The following is an 18,869-nucleotide window of genomic DNA, read 5'->3' as shown; positions in this document are numbered from 1 at the left end:
GAGTATTTTACACTAGGTGGTATAACATCACCAGAAGAGACTGAGGGATACAGCTGGAAATTAGACCACACTTCAATAAGGTCGGAAGATCCTACCCAAGCTACCCCACAGAGATCCCGAATGAGATAGACACCCCATGCCCAACGGGCTGTTAGTCAAACACAGGATCTATTTATAGAATTGAGATATCATAGAAAGGTTTGCGTTGGAAGGGACCTTAAAGATCATCTGGTTCCAACCATTCTCCCATCACCATTTATTTTTTTGAGTATTCTTGATGTTCATCTTATTTCAACATGGTCATCATTTTTATTTAACTCCACTCAAATGACCAACTGAGTAGTTTAGATTGACCAAATCCATGAATTACTGTTTAGACAAGCAGGGCAGGAACCTGCTGGATCATCCCCCAAGGATGCAGTGCAGAACCGCATTCCCTCCAGCCACTCACCAAGTAGATTAAAACCTGTTCCATAACACATAGATACCAGCCTGTTTGTATTTCTACAAGGTCCCTGTTCAGAACAGGCACTGCCTTTTCCATCCTTGGGTGTGGACAGTCCCTGCTATGCCTCGTCCTTGTCCCTACGTAGGTGATGTAGGCACCATCTGTCCTCACGCCACAGGAACCACAACCCTGTCTTTTCTTTGGGTATTCTCCTATCTTTAGCTAGGGGTGACTGCATCCTGTTGCATTAAGGCTCCATCCCAATCTGATCTCTCTGTTGTGTGGTTGCTCCTGCAGAGAAAAGTTTGGGTTTCATCCAAATGATGGAGAAGTTTGTTCATTTAGATCACCTGAAGATCACCTTTCTGCTGGAAAGTTCCCATCTGGCTAGAAATATTGCTGCTGCATTTTTCAGGGATGCGGTTCCTTTGCAAATGACCCAACATTACACTCCAGAAACAAACCTACAAAACTTCTTCCAATCCTCCTGAACAAAAAAATGAGCTCTTATTCCAAATTACACATATAAATAGGAGAGTGGTTAAATTTGTCTTTGGGAAGCTGTCAAGAATGGACAGTGTCAAGGTATTTTTTTCCCCTTGGAAATGAAAATCCCTTATTTAACAGTGCAGCAGAGAGATCTGTGAAATCGCTACACAAATAATATAGAATCTGATGGCAAAGCTTTCTGCCAAGTGACTCGATATATTGATATTGTGCGCTCCGCAGTAGGTGGGTCATTATGACAAAATACCATACTATTATTTTTGTTTAATGGTTCCTTAATCATCTCTCATATTCAATTGAAGAACTATATTTCATGCACATAACATACAATGCAAATGTGTATATATATATATTTATTATACCTATATAAATTGCATTATGTATTACTGTTGTATATCATAGAGTCATGGAGTAACTTAGTTGGAAAAAGATTTTGAGATCTTCAAGCCCAACTGTACCTGTCCACTAGTAAACCGGATCCCTGAGCACCTCATCCACTCATCTTCTAAATACCTCAAAGCATGGAGACTCAACCACCTCCCTGGGCTGCCTCTGCCAGTGTCTGAGAACCCTTTCAGTGAAGAGATTTTTTTTCTTCACGTCTAATCTGAACCTGTCCTGGCACGATTTGAGGTCATTTCCTCTCTTCCTATCATCTGTCACCTGGGAGAAGAGACCACTTTGCTACAACCTCCTTTCAACCTTTGATTAAGAATGATTTCCTAACCTAGGATCTAATTCTGTGCTGCAACATGAGTGCTAGTTCGTGCTTTGGAACTGAAGGTTAATATTGGTTTTAAAACAAAACCCCTGTTTGACAACAGCCCCTCTTCAAATAGAAATGCACGTTCACCCACAAGATTGCTGACATGGTAATACATGTTGATGATGAAAAATACTCCAATTCTTTGCGCATAGTAAGCAGACCTGTCAACACAATTAAGTTCTGAGGCAATTATGAGAGGAATTAGTAAGACGGGTTATGAAATGCAACTACAGAATTAGCAAATACAAGAACAAAGAATAATGGAGAATAAACATCAGTAGAACACAGGTAACCGCGCTCAGTTTTTTACCCCCAGTTCTGTATTTCTTGTCATATTTTTGTGATTATTTGCAATTTTTGTTATTGCACGTTTTTCACTCTATATAAACAGACCACTTGTCCAATCGGCCAACCTAGTCCATAAAAAACAAGAGTATTGATCATTGGCACAGTCAAGCACGTCATCTTCAAAATTAACCCATCCACGCTGTCTCACACACGCTCTCTGGCTTCAGAACCAGAGAGAGATTAGAGAGATTTCAAAATAAATCACATCTTAGGTAGAAAATATTGGTTTGGAATCCTACCAGAGCGATCAAAGATGAGCTGGTTAGCAGGATGTGGGTCTGCATCTATGGATAAAGGAGGCACCGACTTCTGAATGCCCCAGAGCTTCATCACGCTGGAGGAGTCACGGGAAGCAATCACATCACCCTGTCAGTGTTGGAAACAAAATAAAGGCATCACTTTTGTACTTCTGAAAAGAAGAAAGCATATGACACAGGGCTGGACAGCCTTTGATGCCAGACAGAGTAACTGCCCGCGTTGAGATAAATGTGAGTTATTAGACATGAGGTTATCGCAGCTTCTTAACACTGAGTTGACTTGAATAGCAATAGTACAGTGCGATTTTTAAAGAGAACAGTTTAGGAGAAACCGTAAGTAAAAAAAGAGAAAAGAAGTTATATTGAATTCTGATGCCAGTGTCCCCTAAGAACATGGTTGTGAGGAAACCTTTTCTTCTCGCAGAGACACGGGAATGGCCCTTTAGCCCTGATTTTTAATCTGTCTATTCATGTTTTCAATGTGAGGCATAAGATTAGAGCAGAACAGACACTCCTTCATTGCTGTACATTCATCAATCACCACATTAAGGACAATCTCACTCATATCAGTGAGATAGAAGTATGCAGGGACTATCTGCGCAAGAAACGATAGCAGGACCTTGTCCCCGTGCCCCTCTTCAATATTCATTTTAAAAACTACCAACTGAACAAGCACCAGAAGTATTTTGAATAGACAGCGTATGGACAAATACAAAAGTCAAAGAACGCAGGGTAAAGGATGCTCAGACATTTGTTTAGCTAATTCCTGCCATCACAACAGAAAGCTACCAATGCAGAAATATTTACCTTTCATTTTAACCTAAATAAACATTCAACCCCCCCGAACAAGCTCAGCTGGTGTGCACTCAGAGTTACCACAGTCAATGTCCTTTCCAATTTACGCAAGAGTGTCAGATTGGATTACAGGATATAATTTTGAAGGTGAATCACAATGGTATGGATCGGAGAATCAAGTAAAACATGGGTCAGATGCTGCATCCATGACTTTTTTAATATTCAGTTAATTTTTATGTCTTTCACGTAAATAATACCTGCAAGAAAATGTGTGGAGTTATCTAGCAAATAGAAGAATTAAGATCTGAAAATATCCATTGCCTTCTCAAGTAGAAAGTAATGGCCTACGAAACACTATCATGGTCCAAGTATAATGAAATCTTTAGGTTCATTTGGAGGAGCACTAAAATGTCAAAACTCCATTCTGGTTTGTAACAAGGACTAATCCAGCGAAACACCGAGAAACAAAGTAATCACGGCTTGGAGAACTCAGCTGGAAATGAGCATTCTCTGTTTTGCACAAAAGCTCGGTACCCATAACCACATCGCACCACAACATAATGGTGCTGAGCATTGTGGATGTCCCTGCCCATGGCAGGCGGGTTAGAACTGGAGGATCTTCAAGGTCCCTTCAAACCCAAACCATTCTATGATTCTATGTTTATGGAAGAGCTACACATTTAACCGTTTCACGCTGTACCTGCCTGATTCTCTTTCATTTCATCTGGCTCCTTCCCTGACGTTCAGCCTACACAGACGACGAAGTCAAGCAGGAATCAAACAACATAAGTGCCCCAAATAGGCTTAGGACAAACCAGAACAAACTCTGGGGTGGTTTCCAAGCAATGCATGGCTATAGGAACACACAAGAAAAATCTATTTTACATCACAGTGTTGCTGATTGTAGAAGAATAGAATGGTTTGAGTAGTCAGCAACCTCAAAGCCCATTCAGTTCTGACCCCCTACCGTGGGCAGGGACACCTCCCACTGGATCAGGGGCTCCAAGCCCCATCCAACCTGGCCTTGAACCCCTCCAGGGATGGGGCAGCCACCACTGCTCTGGGCAACCTGGGCCAGGGCCTCCGCACCCTCACAGGGAAATAGTTCTTTGTAAGATCTCATCCCAATCTCCCCTCTTTCAATTTAAATCCATTCCTCCTCACCCTCTCCCTGCCCTCCCTGTTCAAGAGCCCCTCCCCAGCTTTCCTGGAGCCCCTTTCAGTACTGGAAGCTGCTCTAAGGTCTCCCCGCAGCCTTCTCTTCTATCTAAACAGAGGCAGCACTGGAGAAAGCCGGTCTGGGAGCACCACCCATGTGAGGTGTTTTGTAAAGAAGCTAGAGAAGATGGTCCCGCTCCAAGCATTTACAACCTGTCTTCGTAATAAGATCAACCAGCTCTTGCTGTCCAAAATCTGCAGACTTTTTATCAGTTTCCACCCAGGTGCCTGGTATAAATGGACCGCATGTAAAATCCAACACCCAGTAGCAAATTTGCAGATTTCCATGACAAGGAGGTAGAGCTCAACTGCAAACAGACGGAAGAAAGCACAGGGTTCTGACAGTAACACATCAACACATGCCAAGAGGTATTTTATCAGCCTCAGCATACTCTGTCCACACACTTATTATTAAATGCATTAATTATCACTGATACCGAGGCAGCTGCTGCACTAAAAGCACACCAAAAGGATGTTGTTAATAAGCCAGCTATTACTTTTCACCACTTCTTCACTTGATGCCATCTCCGTCGCATACCTTTCCTATATCAAACAGTCTGGAGATAGGGGATGAAAACTTTTCAGTAGGAAAAAACAAAGCAGGAATGTAATCAGGCGTAAGTATAATTTGAAACTGCACGCTGTTCAAAGACAAAGAAAAGGGTAAGTCAGAATAAAGGAACTCGTGTGCTGCAAATGGAATCACTTTAAGTTCTCCTATGAGCTTTTCGTCTTTTCATTCTTTTTACAGCTTTTATTTTAGTTACTCATGGCGTGCCCTTCTGCCTTAATCTTCGTTTTCTTCTTTTTGTTTCTTGCCACACTAAAGTCTTTTTGATGTCTTTTTGATGACATATTTTCCTGAACAGCAAGGTGGACTATCAGGGCTTGACTGATTTTCCTACAGGTAAAAGGAGGAGACAATGAGATCCAAGGAGAAAAATGTGCAAAAGCAGATTCCCATTTCACTGATTTTCATTTACGCTATATTTTACGCTGCAGCAGCCACAGCTCAACTCTATTCCTTCCTCGAATCAAAGAGGATGTAGAACGATTCATAAAACTGGTAAGACCTTCTCCCTATTCTATACAATCAAGCTGGTACTTTTGTGTGCGCGCACGCTGAAGCAATTAAAGAATTTATACAAGGATTCAATTAAGCTGGATTCAAAGGCTGGTTCCGTTCAGGCTTCACTTAAAGGACTTTGCAAGTCCTTTAACTGCCTTTACAGTTCCACCTGCCGCTCTTTACCTTCCCCACCCACTTGAAGAACATCCTTTTATTACAGAAGCTCTCCCATTAAGGTGGGTTTGCTCAGCTTCATACACATGATAATCCCAATCTCAGCTGCTACTTGCAAACCGCTGAAACACAAATAATTATAACATCAGGGATTAACAGATTTATATAATTTCTACAGATTTCGAAAAATCTGATTCCTTACAGAATCATAAAATCATTAAAGTTGGAAAAGACCTCCAAGATCATCCAGACCAGGTACACTTCAGACACTGAAAATTGCAGTTTCATACCAGCAATAAGGATAAAAATATGAATAATCATTCTTGCTTCTGAACACATCTCTGGATTTATTGCTGAAAGATCAATAATATATGAACCACAACGAGAGGCTTTATCTAATTTAGATTGCGATAATCTGCTCCCAGAGGAACCCTTGTCCAAGCTTAATTTGAAGGCAGATCACCGGTTGTTTCAGGACCTTTTGCAAATACTTTTTAAACAGCAAAATCGTGAGTGAGCCGGGAACTCTGTTTCTCTAGTGCAAGTTCATATCAAATAAGTCATTTTTACTGATTTGCAGGTCCTTTGTTTTCCAAACAGATGTAGCTGAATGAAGTATTTTAAGGGACTCATACGACAACTAGACTAAGATTTTCATAAACCTCAGTGGAAACAGATTCAAGCTCTAGGCCCCTTGCTAACTAGAAAGAAGCTTGATAATTATGGTCTATTCCCATTACTATGGGGGATTGGGTTGACCTCTGGCATAACAAAGGGTTGATGAGCTTGTTACTGGTCTTACCAGTCTCTGAATAAGTAAAAAGAAGTTTCTGTGTACACGAAGTGTGGTGGAAACTCCTTGCTACTGAGTGCCAGTAGACAAAGTAGCCACAAGAGGAATAGCTTCTCACACTGAGACAGACTGGAATAATCTGCATTTCTAAGATGCTCCCTGTGGGACACATCCTGAGTCACTTAACTCTACCACTATTTTATACGTGTTAAAGTGAATATTTTTAAGAGAAGGAGTCATTACCTCCCACATTTACAGCATGAAGCACATCAGAAACCTGATGAGAGTTGCTACCTCAGGCCTTGTTGTAATGCAAAAGCTAACTACACTCAATAAAAATAAGAGGGGGCATGAGCTCAAGGCAGACAGAGCCCCATCGCTGTGCCACCCCGTCCCTCGGGGTGGAATTGGGCTCTCTGAGCAGCAGCGAGAAAGAGCAGAGCAGAGCGATCTCAAGGGAATCCAAGCTGGGGCGAGGGAATCTGCTGTAGTCATTACAGGGAAAAAGATTTTAATGTTCAATTAAACCAAATGAATTATGCAAAATATGATAAAGATGGAGGAAAAAAAATGCACATGTAGTCCATTATTAGACTGATGACTAATCAATCACCACCCATTTTTGAAATCTCAGGCTTAAATCATCCCGGTTTCAAATGAAAATAGCATCTTCTTAGAAAGACATGGAATTACTTATCCCAGCAAAAATCCAGAGCTACGCTGATCAGTAGTACAGTAGTCTATTTTTAATAATTGTGTCAATCAAGAGTGAGGGAAAAGGGGTGATTAAGGGTTATTTATGGGCAGTACTAGAGTTTCCCCAACTGCTTTTTTTACTAGCTTTTTCCTGTTATAGTTTTGACTTCTGCATCACAATCAAAAGTGACAAAGGACCATTTGTGTTTGAAAGCAACTTGAAAGCCCAGAGCTCAAGGAACTGAGGTCTGGTCCTCATTTGCTGTGCCACCTTCTTCAGCTCTGAATAGACAGAAGCTGGTGAGGCACCAGCTCTTCTGGAGGTGAAGTGAATACAAGATCTTGATTCAGAAACCAACACCTCTCACAGCTTTGCTGGCTGGAGAAGAATCCTCCGACTTTATCAGCAGTTGTAAATGAAAAATAACTAATTTCGCACTGTGTAGAACTGGTACTACTTGCTGTAAGAATTTGGCTTCTTTCACCATACCTATTGGGATTAATAATCTACTGCAATCCCTTGATGTTACGGTTCAACACGCAGGTTTTGAGAGCTTACTGACTGTGCATCCTCTGGGGGGGAAAGCATCCTCCTCCTCCAGCTCTACGGCACTGCGAGCATTTGAACAAACAGGCAATACAATATCTATTATTCAAAACCATTATGGATTCAAAACTACCAGAATCCGTTCCAAGCTCTCCCTTAATCCCACTTAGATGGCAATATCAGCACCTACCCCACCAGCTTCAAGGAGATGCCTCAGGATAACTGATGTTTTATGCCTGTGGGAAGCAGGGATCATTCCTGTCCCTGCTCCAGTTCTTCTGCTGGCTTTTTTTCCTTCAGGCATCTCAGCAGCTGGGGTTCCTAATGAATGTGGTACGTCAAAACACGCTTTACAAACATAATAGGGGAATCTGTGTCAATGCTTTCCTCTTCCACCTGGTGTGCAGTCCTGAACACAGATAGCGATCACTGTAGCGAAGGCGAAAGAATGTCAGCTCATCAGAAGCACTGTAAAATTGTAGGGTTCTTCAAATAAGCCACTTTAAATTATGGTCCAAGTTGAAATGCTTCACAATTACTGCTGGGACATGCTGGGACCTGACCAGCTTCAGCTATAAGATGAGGAGTGTCTGCAGGTAACTCAGAAGTGTGCAGCTGGAGATGGCAAGTCCTGGTGGGAAACACAAAGGAGAGAGATGCACGTGGAGAAATGCTGATGGAGGAGTGAGTGCTGTTAACACACCAAATGGAACAACCACAGAGTCCTCAGGAGAGGTTTCAAGCTGAAGGGAAATTTATTACAGAAGGGTAGAAACACACAGATGCCTCTTTAATGCGATCAGCAATGAAAAGGCTATTGCTATTAGAAAGTGGAGGAGAAATAAATGTAGAAAAAGCAGAAAAAACTATGTGGACAATGTGTCTGTGCTGATAAATGAGCAGGTATGTAGGGCATCACACACCCTGAAACTAAAAGATATTAAGATAGAATCTTTTCACTTCTGATCTTCATTTTCTCATTGATGAATTTGATCAAGATGAAGAGTATTCTAAAATGATGTTATTTCTAGGTTATTAATTTTATCCTTTCAGAGCATACAGAGAATATAAAAGAACACCCTTTGTGTTCTCCAGAGGACTGACCTTATCACTGTCTGCAGCTCCCTAAAAGGAGGTTGTGGCGAAGAGGGTGCTGGTCTCTTCTCCCAAGTGACAGGCAATAGGATGGGAGGAAACGGCCTCAAGTTGGATCAAGGCAGGTTCAGATTAGGCAACAGGAAAAATTTCTGTACCAAAAAGGTTTTCAGACACTGGAACAGCTGCCCAAAGCGGTGGTGGAGTCCCCATCCCTGGAGGTGCTTAAAAGATGGGCAGATGAGGTGCTCAGGGATCTGGTTTAGTAGTGGACAGGTACAGTTGGACTCGATGATCTCAAATGTCTTTTCCAACCAAGTGATTCTATGATTCTATGATTAATATTGATTAATGGAAACGGCAGAACTTGGTTGAAGCAGATTTCCAGTTCTACCAGCTTTCAAAAATAACAGCGTATCACGGGTCTTCTGCTTGTTTACACGCACTCTGCAGGATCCCTCTTGCTGTGTGAAACAGAGAGAATCTCTTTTCCCTTTGCCACATCAAGTAGCATGAAGTGCCTTGTGGTGTTTAAGGAGAACAACACAGCAGGTCTTGCAGAAACCTTTTGCATAAATTTACATATGAAACTCAAGATCACTGCACTCCCTGCAGAGTTACTGCTAGCCACAGTTGACATTGCACTTGAAACAGTGCCGCAAAGAGAGTAACATCTTCTGCAGAGAGGTTTAAAATAATCAATTTTGGTTTTCCTTTCTACCCATCAAAGAAGTACCTTTGAATTGCAGGAGCTGTGCAGTGAGAGGAGGAGATGAATGGTAATTGCCATCACTGGCTTTTCCGCATACTTTGAGTGACGCCACGACTCAAGTGAAGTTAGGTGCCATCATCACCTGATTAGACACTCCAGAGAGCAGCGAGCGTAAGAAAGTTCTAGAGTATGACATGTTCTCGCAGAGGGATTTTATTGTCATCCAGTTCCCTGAAGTCTAAATAATGACATTTTTAAAGACAGGGTAGTGTTTACAGCAGTTACGATAAAATACAGATGTAATACATAAAATCAGAGAATTGTTCTGATTGCAAAAGACTTCTAAGACCATCCAGTCCAACAGTAAGCCCAACAACATCGTAACAACTAAACCTTGTCCCAAAGTGCCACATCTACATGTTTTTTGAACACCTCCAGGAAAGCAGACTCCACTACTGCCCTGGGCACCCTTTTTCAATACTTCACCACTCTGCTAGTAAAGATATTTTTCCTAATTTCCACTCTAAACCTCCCCTGGTGCAACTTGGGACTATTTCCTCTCATACTGTCACTTGTTACTGGGGAGAAGAGACCAGCATCCGCCACGCTACAACCTCCTTTCAGGGAGTTGCAGAGAGCAATAAGGTCTCTCTTCAGCCTCCTCTTCTCCAGGCTAAACAACCCCAGCTCCTCCTCATAACAGTTGTGCTCCAGATCCCTCACATGCCTTGTTCCCTTCTCTGGACATGCACCTCAACGTCCTTCTCATACTGGGGGACCTGTTAGTGGCAACAGATCTATTGCTGAAATCTGAAGTTGTCCTTTTCAAAATACAGAACATAAACGTAACTAAAAAAATAAAAAAGCAATAGTAAAGTACAGGTGCTTTTTTTTTCAACAGAAACTTTGAAAGGAACACGTAAAATGAAAAAGTTGAACTAAATATTTGGCTCTTCATCTTGTCTTTGTGCATTTTTTAAGGGAAATTAAATGCATAAAGAAGAAATATCAACAATATAGAAAATGTATTCACAGAAGCTTGCCTAGTTCTGTCCTCTGGCAAGTGTATCACAGAATCCCCTTGTGTTGGCAGGGACCCACAAGGATCATTGAGTCAAACTCCTGTCCCTGCCCAGGACACCCCAACATTCACACCGTGGGACTGAGGGCATTGGCCAAATGATTCTGGGATATTGTCAGGCTGTGCCTGCTTCCCTGGGAGCTGTTCCAGGGCTCCACCACCCTCTGGGGGAAGAACCTTTTCCTCATGTCCAACCTAACCCTCCCCTGGCATCTTCCTGCTGTTGTCTTGGTTCCTGTCCTTGGCCACCAGAAAGAAGAGCTCAGCACCTGCTCCTCCTCCCCTTGTGAGGAAGCTGTAAACTGTGATAATTTCTTGCCTCATCTCCTCTTCTCCAGGCTGAAGAGACCAAGTGTCTTCAGCCGCTCCTCACACAGCTCCCCCTCTAAACCCTTCACCAACTTTGTGGCCACCTCTGGACACTCTCCAGTAGCTTTAGATCCTTTTCATCCAAACCTGCACCCAGTACTCACGGTGGGGCGGCACCGGTGTGTAGCAGAGTGGGGACAATCCTGTTTCAAAGTATTTAAGATGAAAGAATGATCCGTTCCACAAGCTGCATCCTATTATTTTGAGAACTACCTCACAATAAAAAGACCTAAATATCAAACCAGAATAATCTCCATTCCTGCCCATGACAGACTTCAGCTGTGCATTCTCAATTATTTTTAGATTAAATCGATCTGATACTCAAGTACCTTCGAAGAGTGATATTTATTCAGCTACAGATTAAGGGCATTTTCATAACAGAGAGACCTTTCCAAATTTGGCCCAACTTTTACTCTTGCATAAATTAACTTTAAATCCAACTTTGTATTCTATAAAGCCACGTACGACACAACCACCTCTACAGCATTGTCTCAGGCACCCTGCTCCCTTTTGCCATGATTTGATAAGTGGGAAATAGTTCAAGAGTCCTCTTAACAAACACAAAACATTGGTCTAAACTAAACCCACTTCTCTAACCCGAATTTAGTTTCTTCGCCATGAGAGTGGTGAAGCCGGGGAACAGGTTGCTGTTAAAATAACGCTGGGAATAATGGAATAATAAAGGAATAATTATAGAATTATAGAATTATAGAATCATTTAGGTTGGAAAAGACCTTTAAGATCATCAAGTCCAACTGTAAACCTAACACTGCCAACTCCACCACTAAACCATGTCCATAAGCACCATATCTACATAATGCTACATATCTACATAATGGTTGGACCCAGATGGGCTTGGATACACAGTGTACACGTGCCACAGGACAGCCTGGCATGCTGGGCCAGGAGATGCAATGTGAAAAAACCCTTATTCCTTAGGATACACAAATTAATTCTTCTTTAAGAAAGAAGGGCAAAGTTTTGCATGCTGCTCGCAGTTTTGCATGCTCAACAGTGTGTCCTTCATGTACTTTATGCACAGAGGGTCACACTCACTACAGACCACGGCTTTGAAAACCACATTAAAGGACATAGTCCCTCTTCCAGTTGCACTTAGGAGCAAATGGACACAACAATATATTCGTAAATATGAAGTCTGAAAAAATAAAACAAAATACTGCATGGTCAGTGAATTATGATTTTTCTGTGGAGGATCTTTCCACAGGCCGATCTGATACAAAACAGAGGTTTTTCACAGTAACTCAAAAGCAAATTATGTCAAAGCTAGTTGAAAATTAGCCACAGTGTCCCAAGGGTCCTTTATATGGAAAACTGCCTGGTTCTGGGGTCTGTGTGCCTGGGCATGAGCTAACTGGAAGTGTTGATCTGGTGGGTCTTTTCCAACCTGGTGATTCTATGAAAACATACCTGAAGTGTGGTCTGAGCATGGATACGGTTTCTCTGGAGCCACGTGGCTGTGCCACATTAGCACCTATACAGCTCAAATGGTGTATTTGGTATCGTGCTGCACTCACCCTGAAGGGCCCAGCCTTCATGGAATGCTGCACTCCTTTGTCTCCTTCTATCTTTTGTCTTCATCCCTCAACTGCCATATTTTGTCTTCTTTGGCTTCACAGAGCTATCTAAAATCCCAATGTCTATGCATTGCCCCGAACTTTTATCATTCAGAGTTGAGACAAAGCTTCATCCCAAGCAAATATTTAAATGAGAGCAAAATCTGATTAAAAACTTCAATTAGAAAAGTCAAATATTTCATTTACTGCCGGTTCAAAACAAATGGATGAGACAGTATGATGGCAGAGACCTGCCCTGATTCCCATCTCGCATTCGTCATCTACACCATCTCCATGTGGTTCACTCCTGGAGCACAGAAGACTCATCTGTCCCTCAGTTATTTCATGTTTATAGAGTCCAGGTGCTTCTATCATAGAATCACAGAATGGTTTGGGTTGGAAGGGACCTCAAAGCCCATCCAGTTCCACCCCTGCCATGGGCAGGGACACCTCTCACTGGATCAGGCTGCTCAAAGACTCATCCTTCTGTCTAGTAGACACCACGTGAACCTAAGGAATGTCTTGCACTCCCAGCACCCAGGCCACGCAGAACTACTGGGATCCAGGAAAGAGTAGACAGCACAAAGAAGGGATGGAAAAGGCTGAGCAGGTAGGAGTGCAACACCTCTAACAGAATGTTGGGCCTGGAGGCAATGCCTGCAGACAGGCAGATATCCATGTTGTCCTGCCTAGTGACAGAAGGCTGAAAGTGATGCCTCTACAAATAAAATTACTGGGAAAAAACTACATTCCTTTTTTTCCCATGGCAAATCAAGAAAAGGGAACACGAAGCAGTGGCTTTTTCGGCAGCGATCAATGTTAAAGTAAGATCCTTTGTTCTGTGTTTCTTGATGGGTTTGCAATACTTTCTAGACCCTCCCATGCGGAAGAAGAACAAAAGGTGGTCTTCCCAAATCTAATCTTCTCCGGGTGTGTTTGAGTGGATGTTACAAGACCCTTTGTGATTTTCTGTGAGTACCTGCATAGTGACAACAGAGAGCAGCAGAAGGGGGATCCCTGGGGTTAAAAAAAACATTAGAAGTCAACCCTGTGGTAAATGAAAGAAAGATATAAACCCTGGGGCTGGAGGAGAGAGGCTCACCTCACCTCTTATAACACAACATATTGAACGTTTAACCAAAAGAAGGTGAATTTACTTGACATGTGATTATTTTCAGAGTTAGCAATCTTGACAAGACTGGGTTTAAAATCTCAAACAAGGGAATTACGCTGGGGAGAACAGAAAGGCTGGTTCATTCCAAGTTTCTGAAGGCAACTTGGGCCTCAATTAAACAAACTTGAGACTAACAGAAAATATTTTGCTTTTCAGAAGAAATTACAACTGGGAAATTGATCAAAAATACTCCTGGAAGCCAAATTTCTTCCAAACAAAAGTAGAGAGGGGACTGCATTTTGCCTGATTTAGAAGTGCAGAGGTAAGCTCTAGTAGCAGGCGGTGCATTTAAACACTGACACTGGAAGTTCCTTGGTCACCACCATCAGCTACAAATGATAGAAAACAGGATTTTTCCTGTCATTGCCTTATCAAGGTGTTTGACATCTATCAGCAATCCTGATCCAGTGGGAGGTGTCCCTGCCCATGGCAGGGGTGGAACTGGATGGGCTTTAAGATCCTTTCCAACCCAACCCACTCTATGATTCTACGAATATTTAAACTGATCGAAATACAGATAGATTTTAGCTGGTCTCCAGGTGCATCGGCGTGAACTGTAGGCGTCTGTGAATAGCAATAGCATCAGAGATGATGGGAAGTGATTAAACAGTATGCCAGGCCCAGGGGAGAGAGCATTCCACTTCCAAACCCAGGGAATAATATGAATATTTTAGAGAACGGATGTAGAAGAGGATTCTAGCACAGTTCTCTGAGAGTTTCACTATTATCAGAAAGAACTTTTTGCCAACAAATGTAACAAGGTTATTTTGATGCAGATTTTGTTCTTCGCTGTGACACAGAGACAGAACAGATTTGGTTTTTTGCTTCCAGCAGCATTCAGTGGCCTGAAAATGGTTAACTAATGATACTAAAAATCTGTATTTAAAATGTAATTCCGTTCTGTAATTATATTTTGCATGCACAGAGACAGAAATAAACCAGAGGAAGAACCTATCAGCCCCTTTGCATGTATAATTGAACACGTTTGGTATTACCAGGTAACCTTTGTAAGCAACTGGCTTTGAGTTTATGCAAAGAGTTGAACACTTTGAATACATAAATAACAATAAGAGTAGATAGGCTTTTGATTTTGTATTCTGTTCTCTTCTTGTTTGTGTCTGTTAGATGCAGTCAGACATCCCTGGCTTTACTTGGCCAGCCATAGAAACATCTGAAAGATCTGACTTTTGCATCATTTGGGTGCAGTAATGAATAAGAACTGACACCAAATATCAATATTATTGGCCCAGCTAAATGGTAGCTGACATCCAACTGGACTGCTGAGGAGGTAAACAAAATTGAAGTTTGTTTTTGTTTAAAAACTGTCTGACATTATTTGTCCTTCACTAAATCAATGGAAGAGTGACCGAAATGCTGTTTGTGTTTTGGCTTGGGGAGGTAAAACTGGGCACTTGCTAGCAACCATATTTTGAATAGTCTTTTGGGTTTTCCTAATGCAACCCATAGAGCAAAAAAAAAAAATTTGTATTAAGGAATCATAGAATTGTTTGGGTTGAAAGGAACTTCAAAGTTCATCCAGTTCCAACCCCCTGCCATGGGTAGGGACACCTCTCACTGGTCAGGTTGCTCTGAGCCCCATCCAACCTGGCCTTGAACACCTCCAGGGATGGGGCAGCCACCACTGCTCTGGGCACCCTGGGCCAGGGCCTCCCCACCCTCACAGCAAAACATTTCTTCCTAAGATCTCGCCTCAACCTCCCCTCTTTTAGCTTCAAACCATTCCCCCTCATCCTGTCCCTGCCCTCCCTGATCAAGAGCCCCTCCCCAGCTTTTCTGGAGCCCCTTTCAGCGCTGGAAGCTGCTCTAAGGTCTCCCTGAAGCCTTCTTTTCTTCAGGCTGAACAACCTCAACTCTCTCAGCCTGTCATTACATTCCCATGTTCAAGAACAGATCACCATTTCTTGCATGAATTCTACTGTATGAGATGGCATAGCTTTCCCCTAGCTGACTAACGTAAAGATCTCAGTTCTTTGATTTCTCATCTTTGCTGGCATGGACACCCCTGCCTTGACAACCAGATGCAGGCACTTTGGTAGCAACAGGGCTCCCTTCACTACCTTTTTCCCACCGTGAGCTTACATTTGTGTAGTCAAATGGAATCCAACAATTAAATGGGGTCACCTGAAATCCTGGTAACATTCAAAAAGCGGGGAAATTGCTTTTCCTCTTCTGCGCAGACTCACCTGGGTTTCCCTAGAGCGGGTATCTTTGCTTTCCCAGGTAAGGTTCGCTCACACGTATCCTTCACTGAACTTTGAAGAGAATCAGAGCGCACACAGTAGCCTCTAAAAACCATCCTTACAAGCACACACACATGTTTCTACTCAAAGGCTCAGCCTTCAGTGGGAAAGAAACATCCGAAACATTTTTCTCTACAAAGGGAGTTGTGCTATGGGGGCATGGGAGTAAAAGGGACGGTAACATTAACTTCTAGGAGGAAAGAGAATGCTTTTCTACCACTTCAATTCAAAAGCAGTCATATGGATTTTGCTCAAATTTGCTCGAATTTTCCACAGGCAGAGAACCAACTTGGATAAGGGCAGAAGTCACCCACTGCTGAACGTGTTATCTGCTAAGCCCTGTCATAACCACAACTACAGAAGTTTCCATCAGGGAGATGTGACTATCCGCATTTCAGGTGTCAAACCCACAGTTACGTTCCTTAGAGGAATGGCTAATTATGGAATATGAGCATTATGCAGAGTTCTGGCTGCTTCACAAAAAAATAAACTACAGTTCCAGAAGCACGGTGTAGTAAATAACTCAGATTTAATGAATTCTACAGAGTTTAATGAGGATTTATTCAATTTGTATAAATGTATTACACTACTTTTCATTCTTCCTCACACAATACCCTTCCCATAAATTTCCCTTAGTTTTTGGACACGCCCCATGGATGATGTTCTGCTTTAACTGGAAAATTTGGGTTTTGTTCCTGTGTGATTACAAGATGATTACAAGTCCTCTGAAGTGACTTAGGAGCCTATCTAAACCAGTCTGGATCCTAGCAGAGAAAAGAATTAATTTCTTGGGATCTTTCACCACTACACCACAGAGTCTTACCCTGTAGACAAGACTTCTGACAAAGCATGGGATCTGCAGACTTGTGGCACTAGGATATATATATAAAAAAAAAATCAGGTAGGATTCTGTCAGTGATTAGCCTCCAGTTTTGCCAGTTTGGACTTAAGAAACCAGACTTCTCCAACAAATCTTTGCCTGGCTGCAAAGCTTCTTTAGTGAGGTCCAACCATCAGGCTTTCTTTTGGCCACTCGAAGCGATGTTGCACCTTTGTTCATGATCAATCTCCAAAATCTTTCCCATGAATGTGTTGTTGAAAATACTAGTGTTTCTATAAAAACCTTCTTTCCTCATAAAACATGCCTCTTTTAACAAAAAAACCTGTCACTCACTACACCCTAACCAGCTTGCTTAGGGTGGAATATTTTAATTTCTTAATGGGTGAGTACTAGAGGGTAAGAAAGAGTTCTCTAGTGCTTTGCTAGCCAGCCAGTGTGACATCTGTAACCTGTACAGCTCAGGACCAACTACTCAGTCTTTTCAGCAGCTTCCCAGTACATACAGAGTTAATTTATGTAACTGCAATTATATTCCTCGCTCAGTTTAATCAACGCTGCACTAGATGTTTCCATTTTTACTCGTGCAAACATTGTGAATGTCAACCAATGATTTTAGTCTAGAGTTTAGTACCAAATATTATATTCTTTATCAAAATAACATGCTTATCTGGAAGATTATCGGCACGTTCTTCCAGCTTCCAGTTAATCACTACAGGTCACAGCAGAGCACGAGGCTCTTTGCAAGCACTCACGTTACAGACAGAGCTGTAGCGTTGCTATCCCATTCCCCTCACAATCCTTGCTACTGTTAAATATTCTTTCCTCTATACCACAGTGCTTCAAAATAACAAGAGATAGGTTGTGTCCATCAAACCTAGAGGCAGAAGATGGAATTAAGACGCCTTGGGAATTTCTGTGCTCTGCTTAGGCATAAGTTTCTCCCATACCTTCTGCTATGCCAGCCCCTGGGGTTTGTCTATAAACACAAAGGGTCATCGTAAGCAGATGGTAAAACAGTAGCTGGTGCTGAGCAAGAGAAGAATATTCAAGATTTCTAACAGTTAAAAAGGGGTACCTTGCACTGCGTGTAATAAAAGTGGTTGGGAAACCACAGGGAGCAGGAACAGCATCAAGGTATTTTACAGGAAAACTGGCTCCAGAGAGAAAAAAGCACAAGTGGGAGCAGAGAGCAGCACATGCCTCACCACTTCCACATCAGTTTTAAAGATCAATGTGGCCAGGAGACCTCCAGGAACTGTACATCATAAATATCTTGATAATTTCAGAATATTTCATATCTACTCAAAGAAGGAAAAAATAAACAGGCACTTGTGCCACAGTCTATCACCAGTCCCATCCAAAATCACAGAATCATAGAATGGTTTAGGTTGGAAGGGACCTTAAAGATCCTCCAGTTCCAACCCCCAGCTGTGGGCAGGGACAACTCCCACTGGATCAGGGTGCCCAAAGTTCCATCCACCTTGGCCTTGACTAACAACTATAAAATTAACAATCCAGGAAGAAAACCAGCAGCAAACCTCATATAAGTAAAGCCATTAAATGATCATGACAAAGGGAGCTAACTTAGATATCACATACCGATGGAAGGAGGAAGGCGCAAGGAGCGGGCAGCTTTGTTATAACTCTGCTCGGGCTGCAGATGAGCATCACGCTGAACTGCTCGAGAAGTCATTGCTAATAACAAATTCAGCCACAGAGGTGTCTGTTCACCAAAGTGCGCAATAGTATCGATCAGGGCAAGGAACATGATGATTAAGAAAAGTCATACACAGAACTTACCTTCACGTTGAATGTAGCATGATTACAGGGATGCAGGTGACCGTAGAACATGCAAACATGGAGACCCTAGGAATTAAACATAAAGAGAAAGCCATTAAGTAAGTTATAGTGATATAAATTATTCTATATCCTTGTAAATAGAAAGACATTAATTTTATGGCTGTGTGCAAACCAAGGAACTGTGTGTGCTAAAAACCAGCATCTGGTTGCTGGATGAGGAACATATTCTTTACAGTGACTGAGGATATCACAGAATCATAGACTGGTTTGGGTTGGAAGGGACCTTAAAGGCCATCCAGTTCCAAACCCTGCCATGGGCAGGGACACCTCCCACTGGATCAGGG

General features: G+C 42.2%; 1 protein-coding gene across 1 annotated transcript in view; it reads right to left on the bottom strand.

Annotated features, from left to right (window-relative positions):
* Positions 1-18,604, bottom strand: part of LOC138722451 (uncharacterized) — a 139,539-nt gene extending 120,935 nt beyond the window's left edge. The window contains exons 1-2 of the mRNA XM_069860640.1: positions 18,526-18,604; positions 2,309-2,435 (exon numbers count right to left, since the gene is read on the bottom strand). Coding sequence (XP_069716741.1) covers positions 2,309-2,435; positions 18,526-18,576 — 178 coding nt within the window. The 5' untranslated portion in view covers positions 18,577-18,604. The remainder of the gene's footprint in view (positions 1-2,308; positions 2,436-18,525) is intronic.
* Positions 18,605-18,869: the final 265 nt, after the last annotated feature.

This window comes from Phaenicophaeus curvirostris, chromosome 7 (genome assembly GCF_032191515.1).
Source record: "Phaenicophaeus curvirostris isolate KB17595 chromosome 7, BPBGC_Pcur_1.0, whole genome shotgun sequence".
Classification (NCBI taxonomy): domain Eukaryota; kingdom Metazoa; phylum Chordata; class Aves; order Cuculiformes; family Cuculidae; genus Phaenicophaeus; species Phaenicophaeus curvirostris.
The sequence above is the reverse complement of the archived record's forward strand: the minus strand, read 5'-3'. Positions and strand labels throughout refer to the sequence as shown.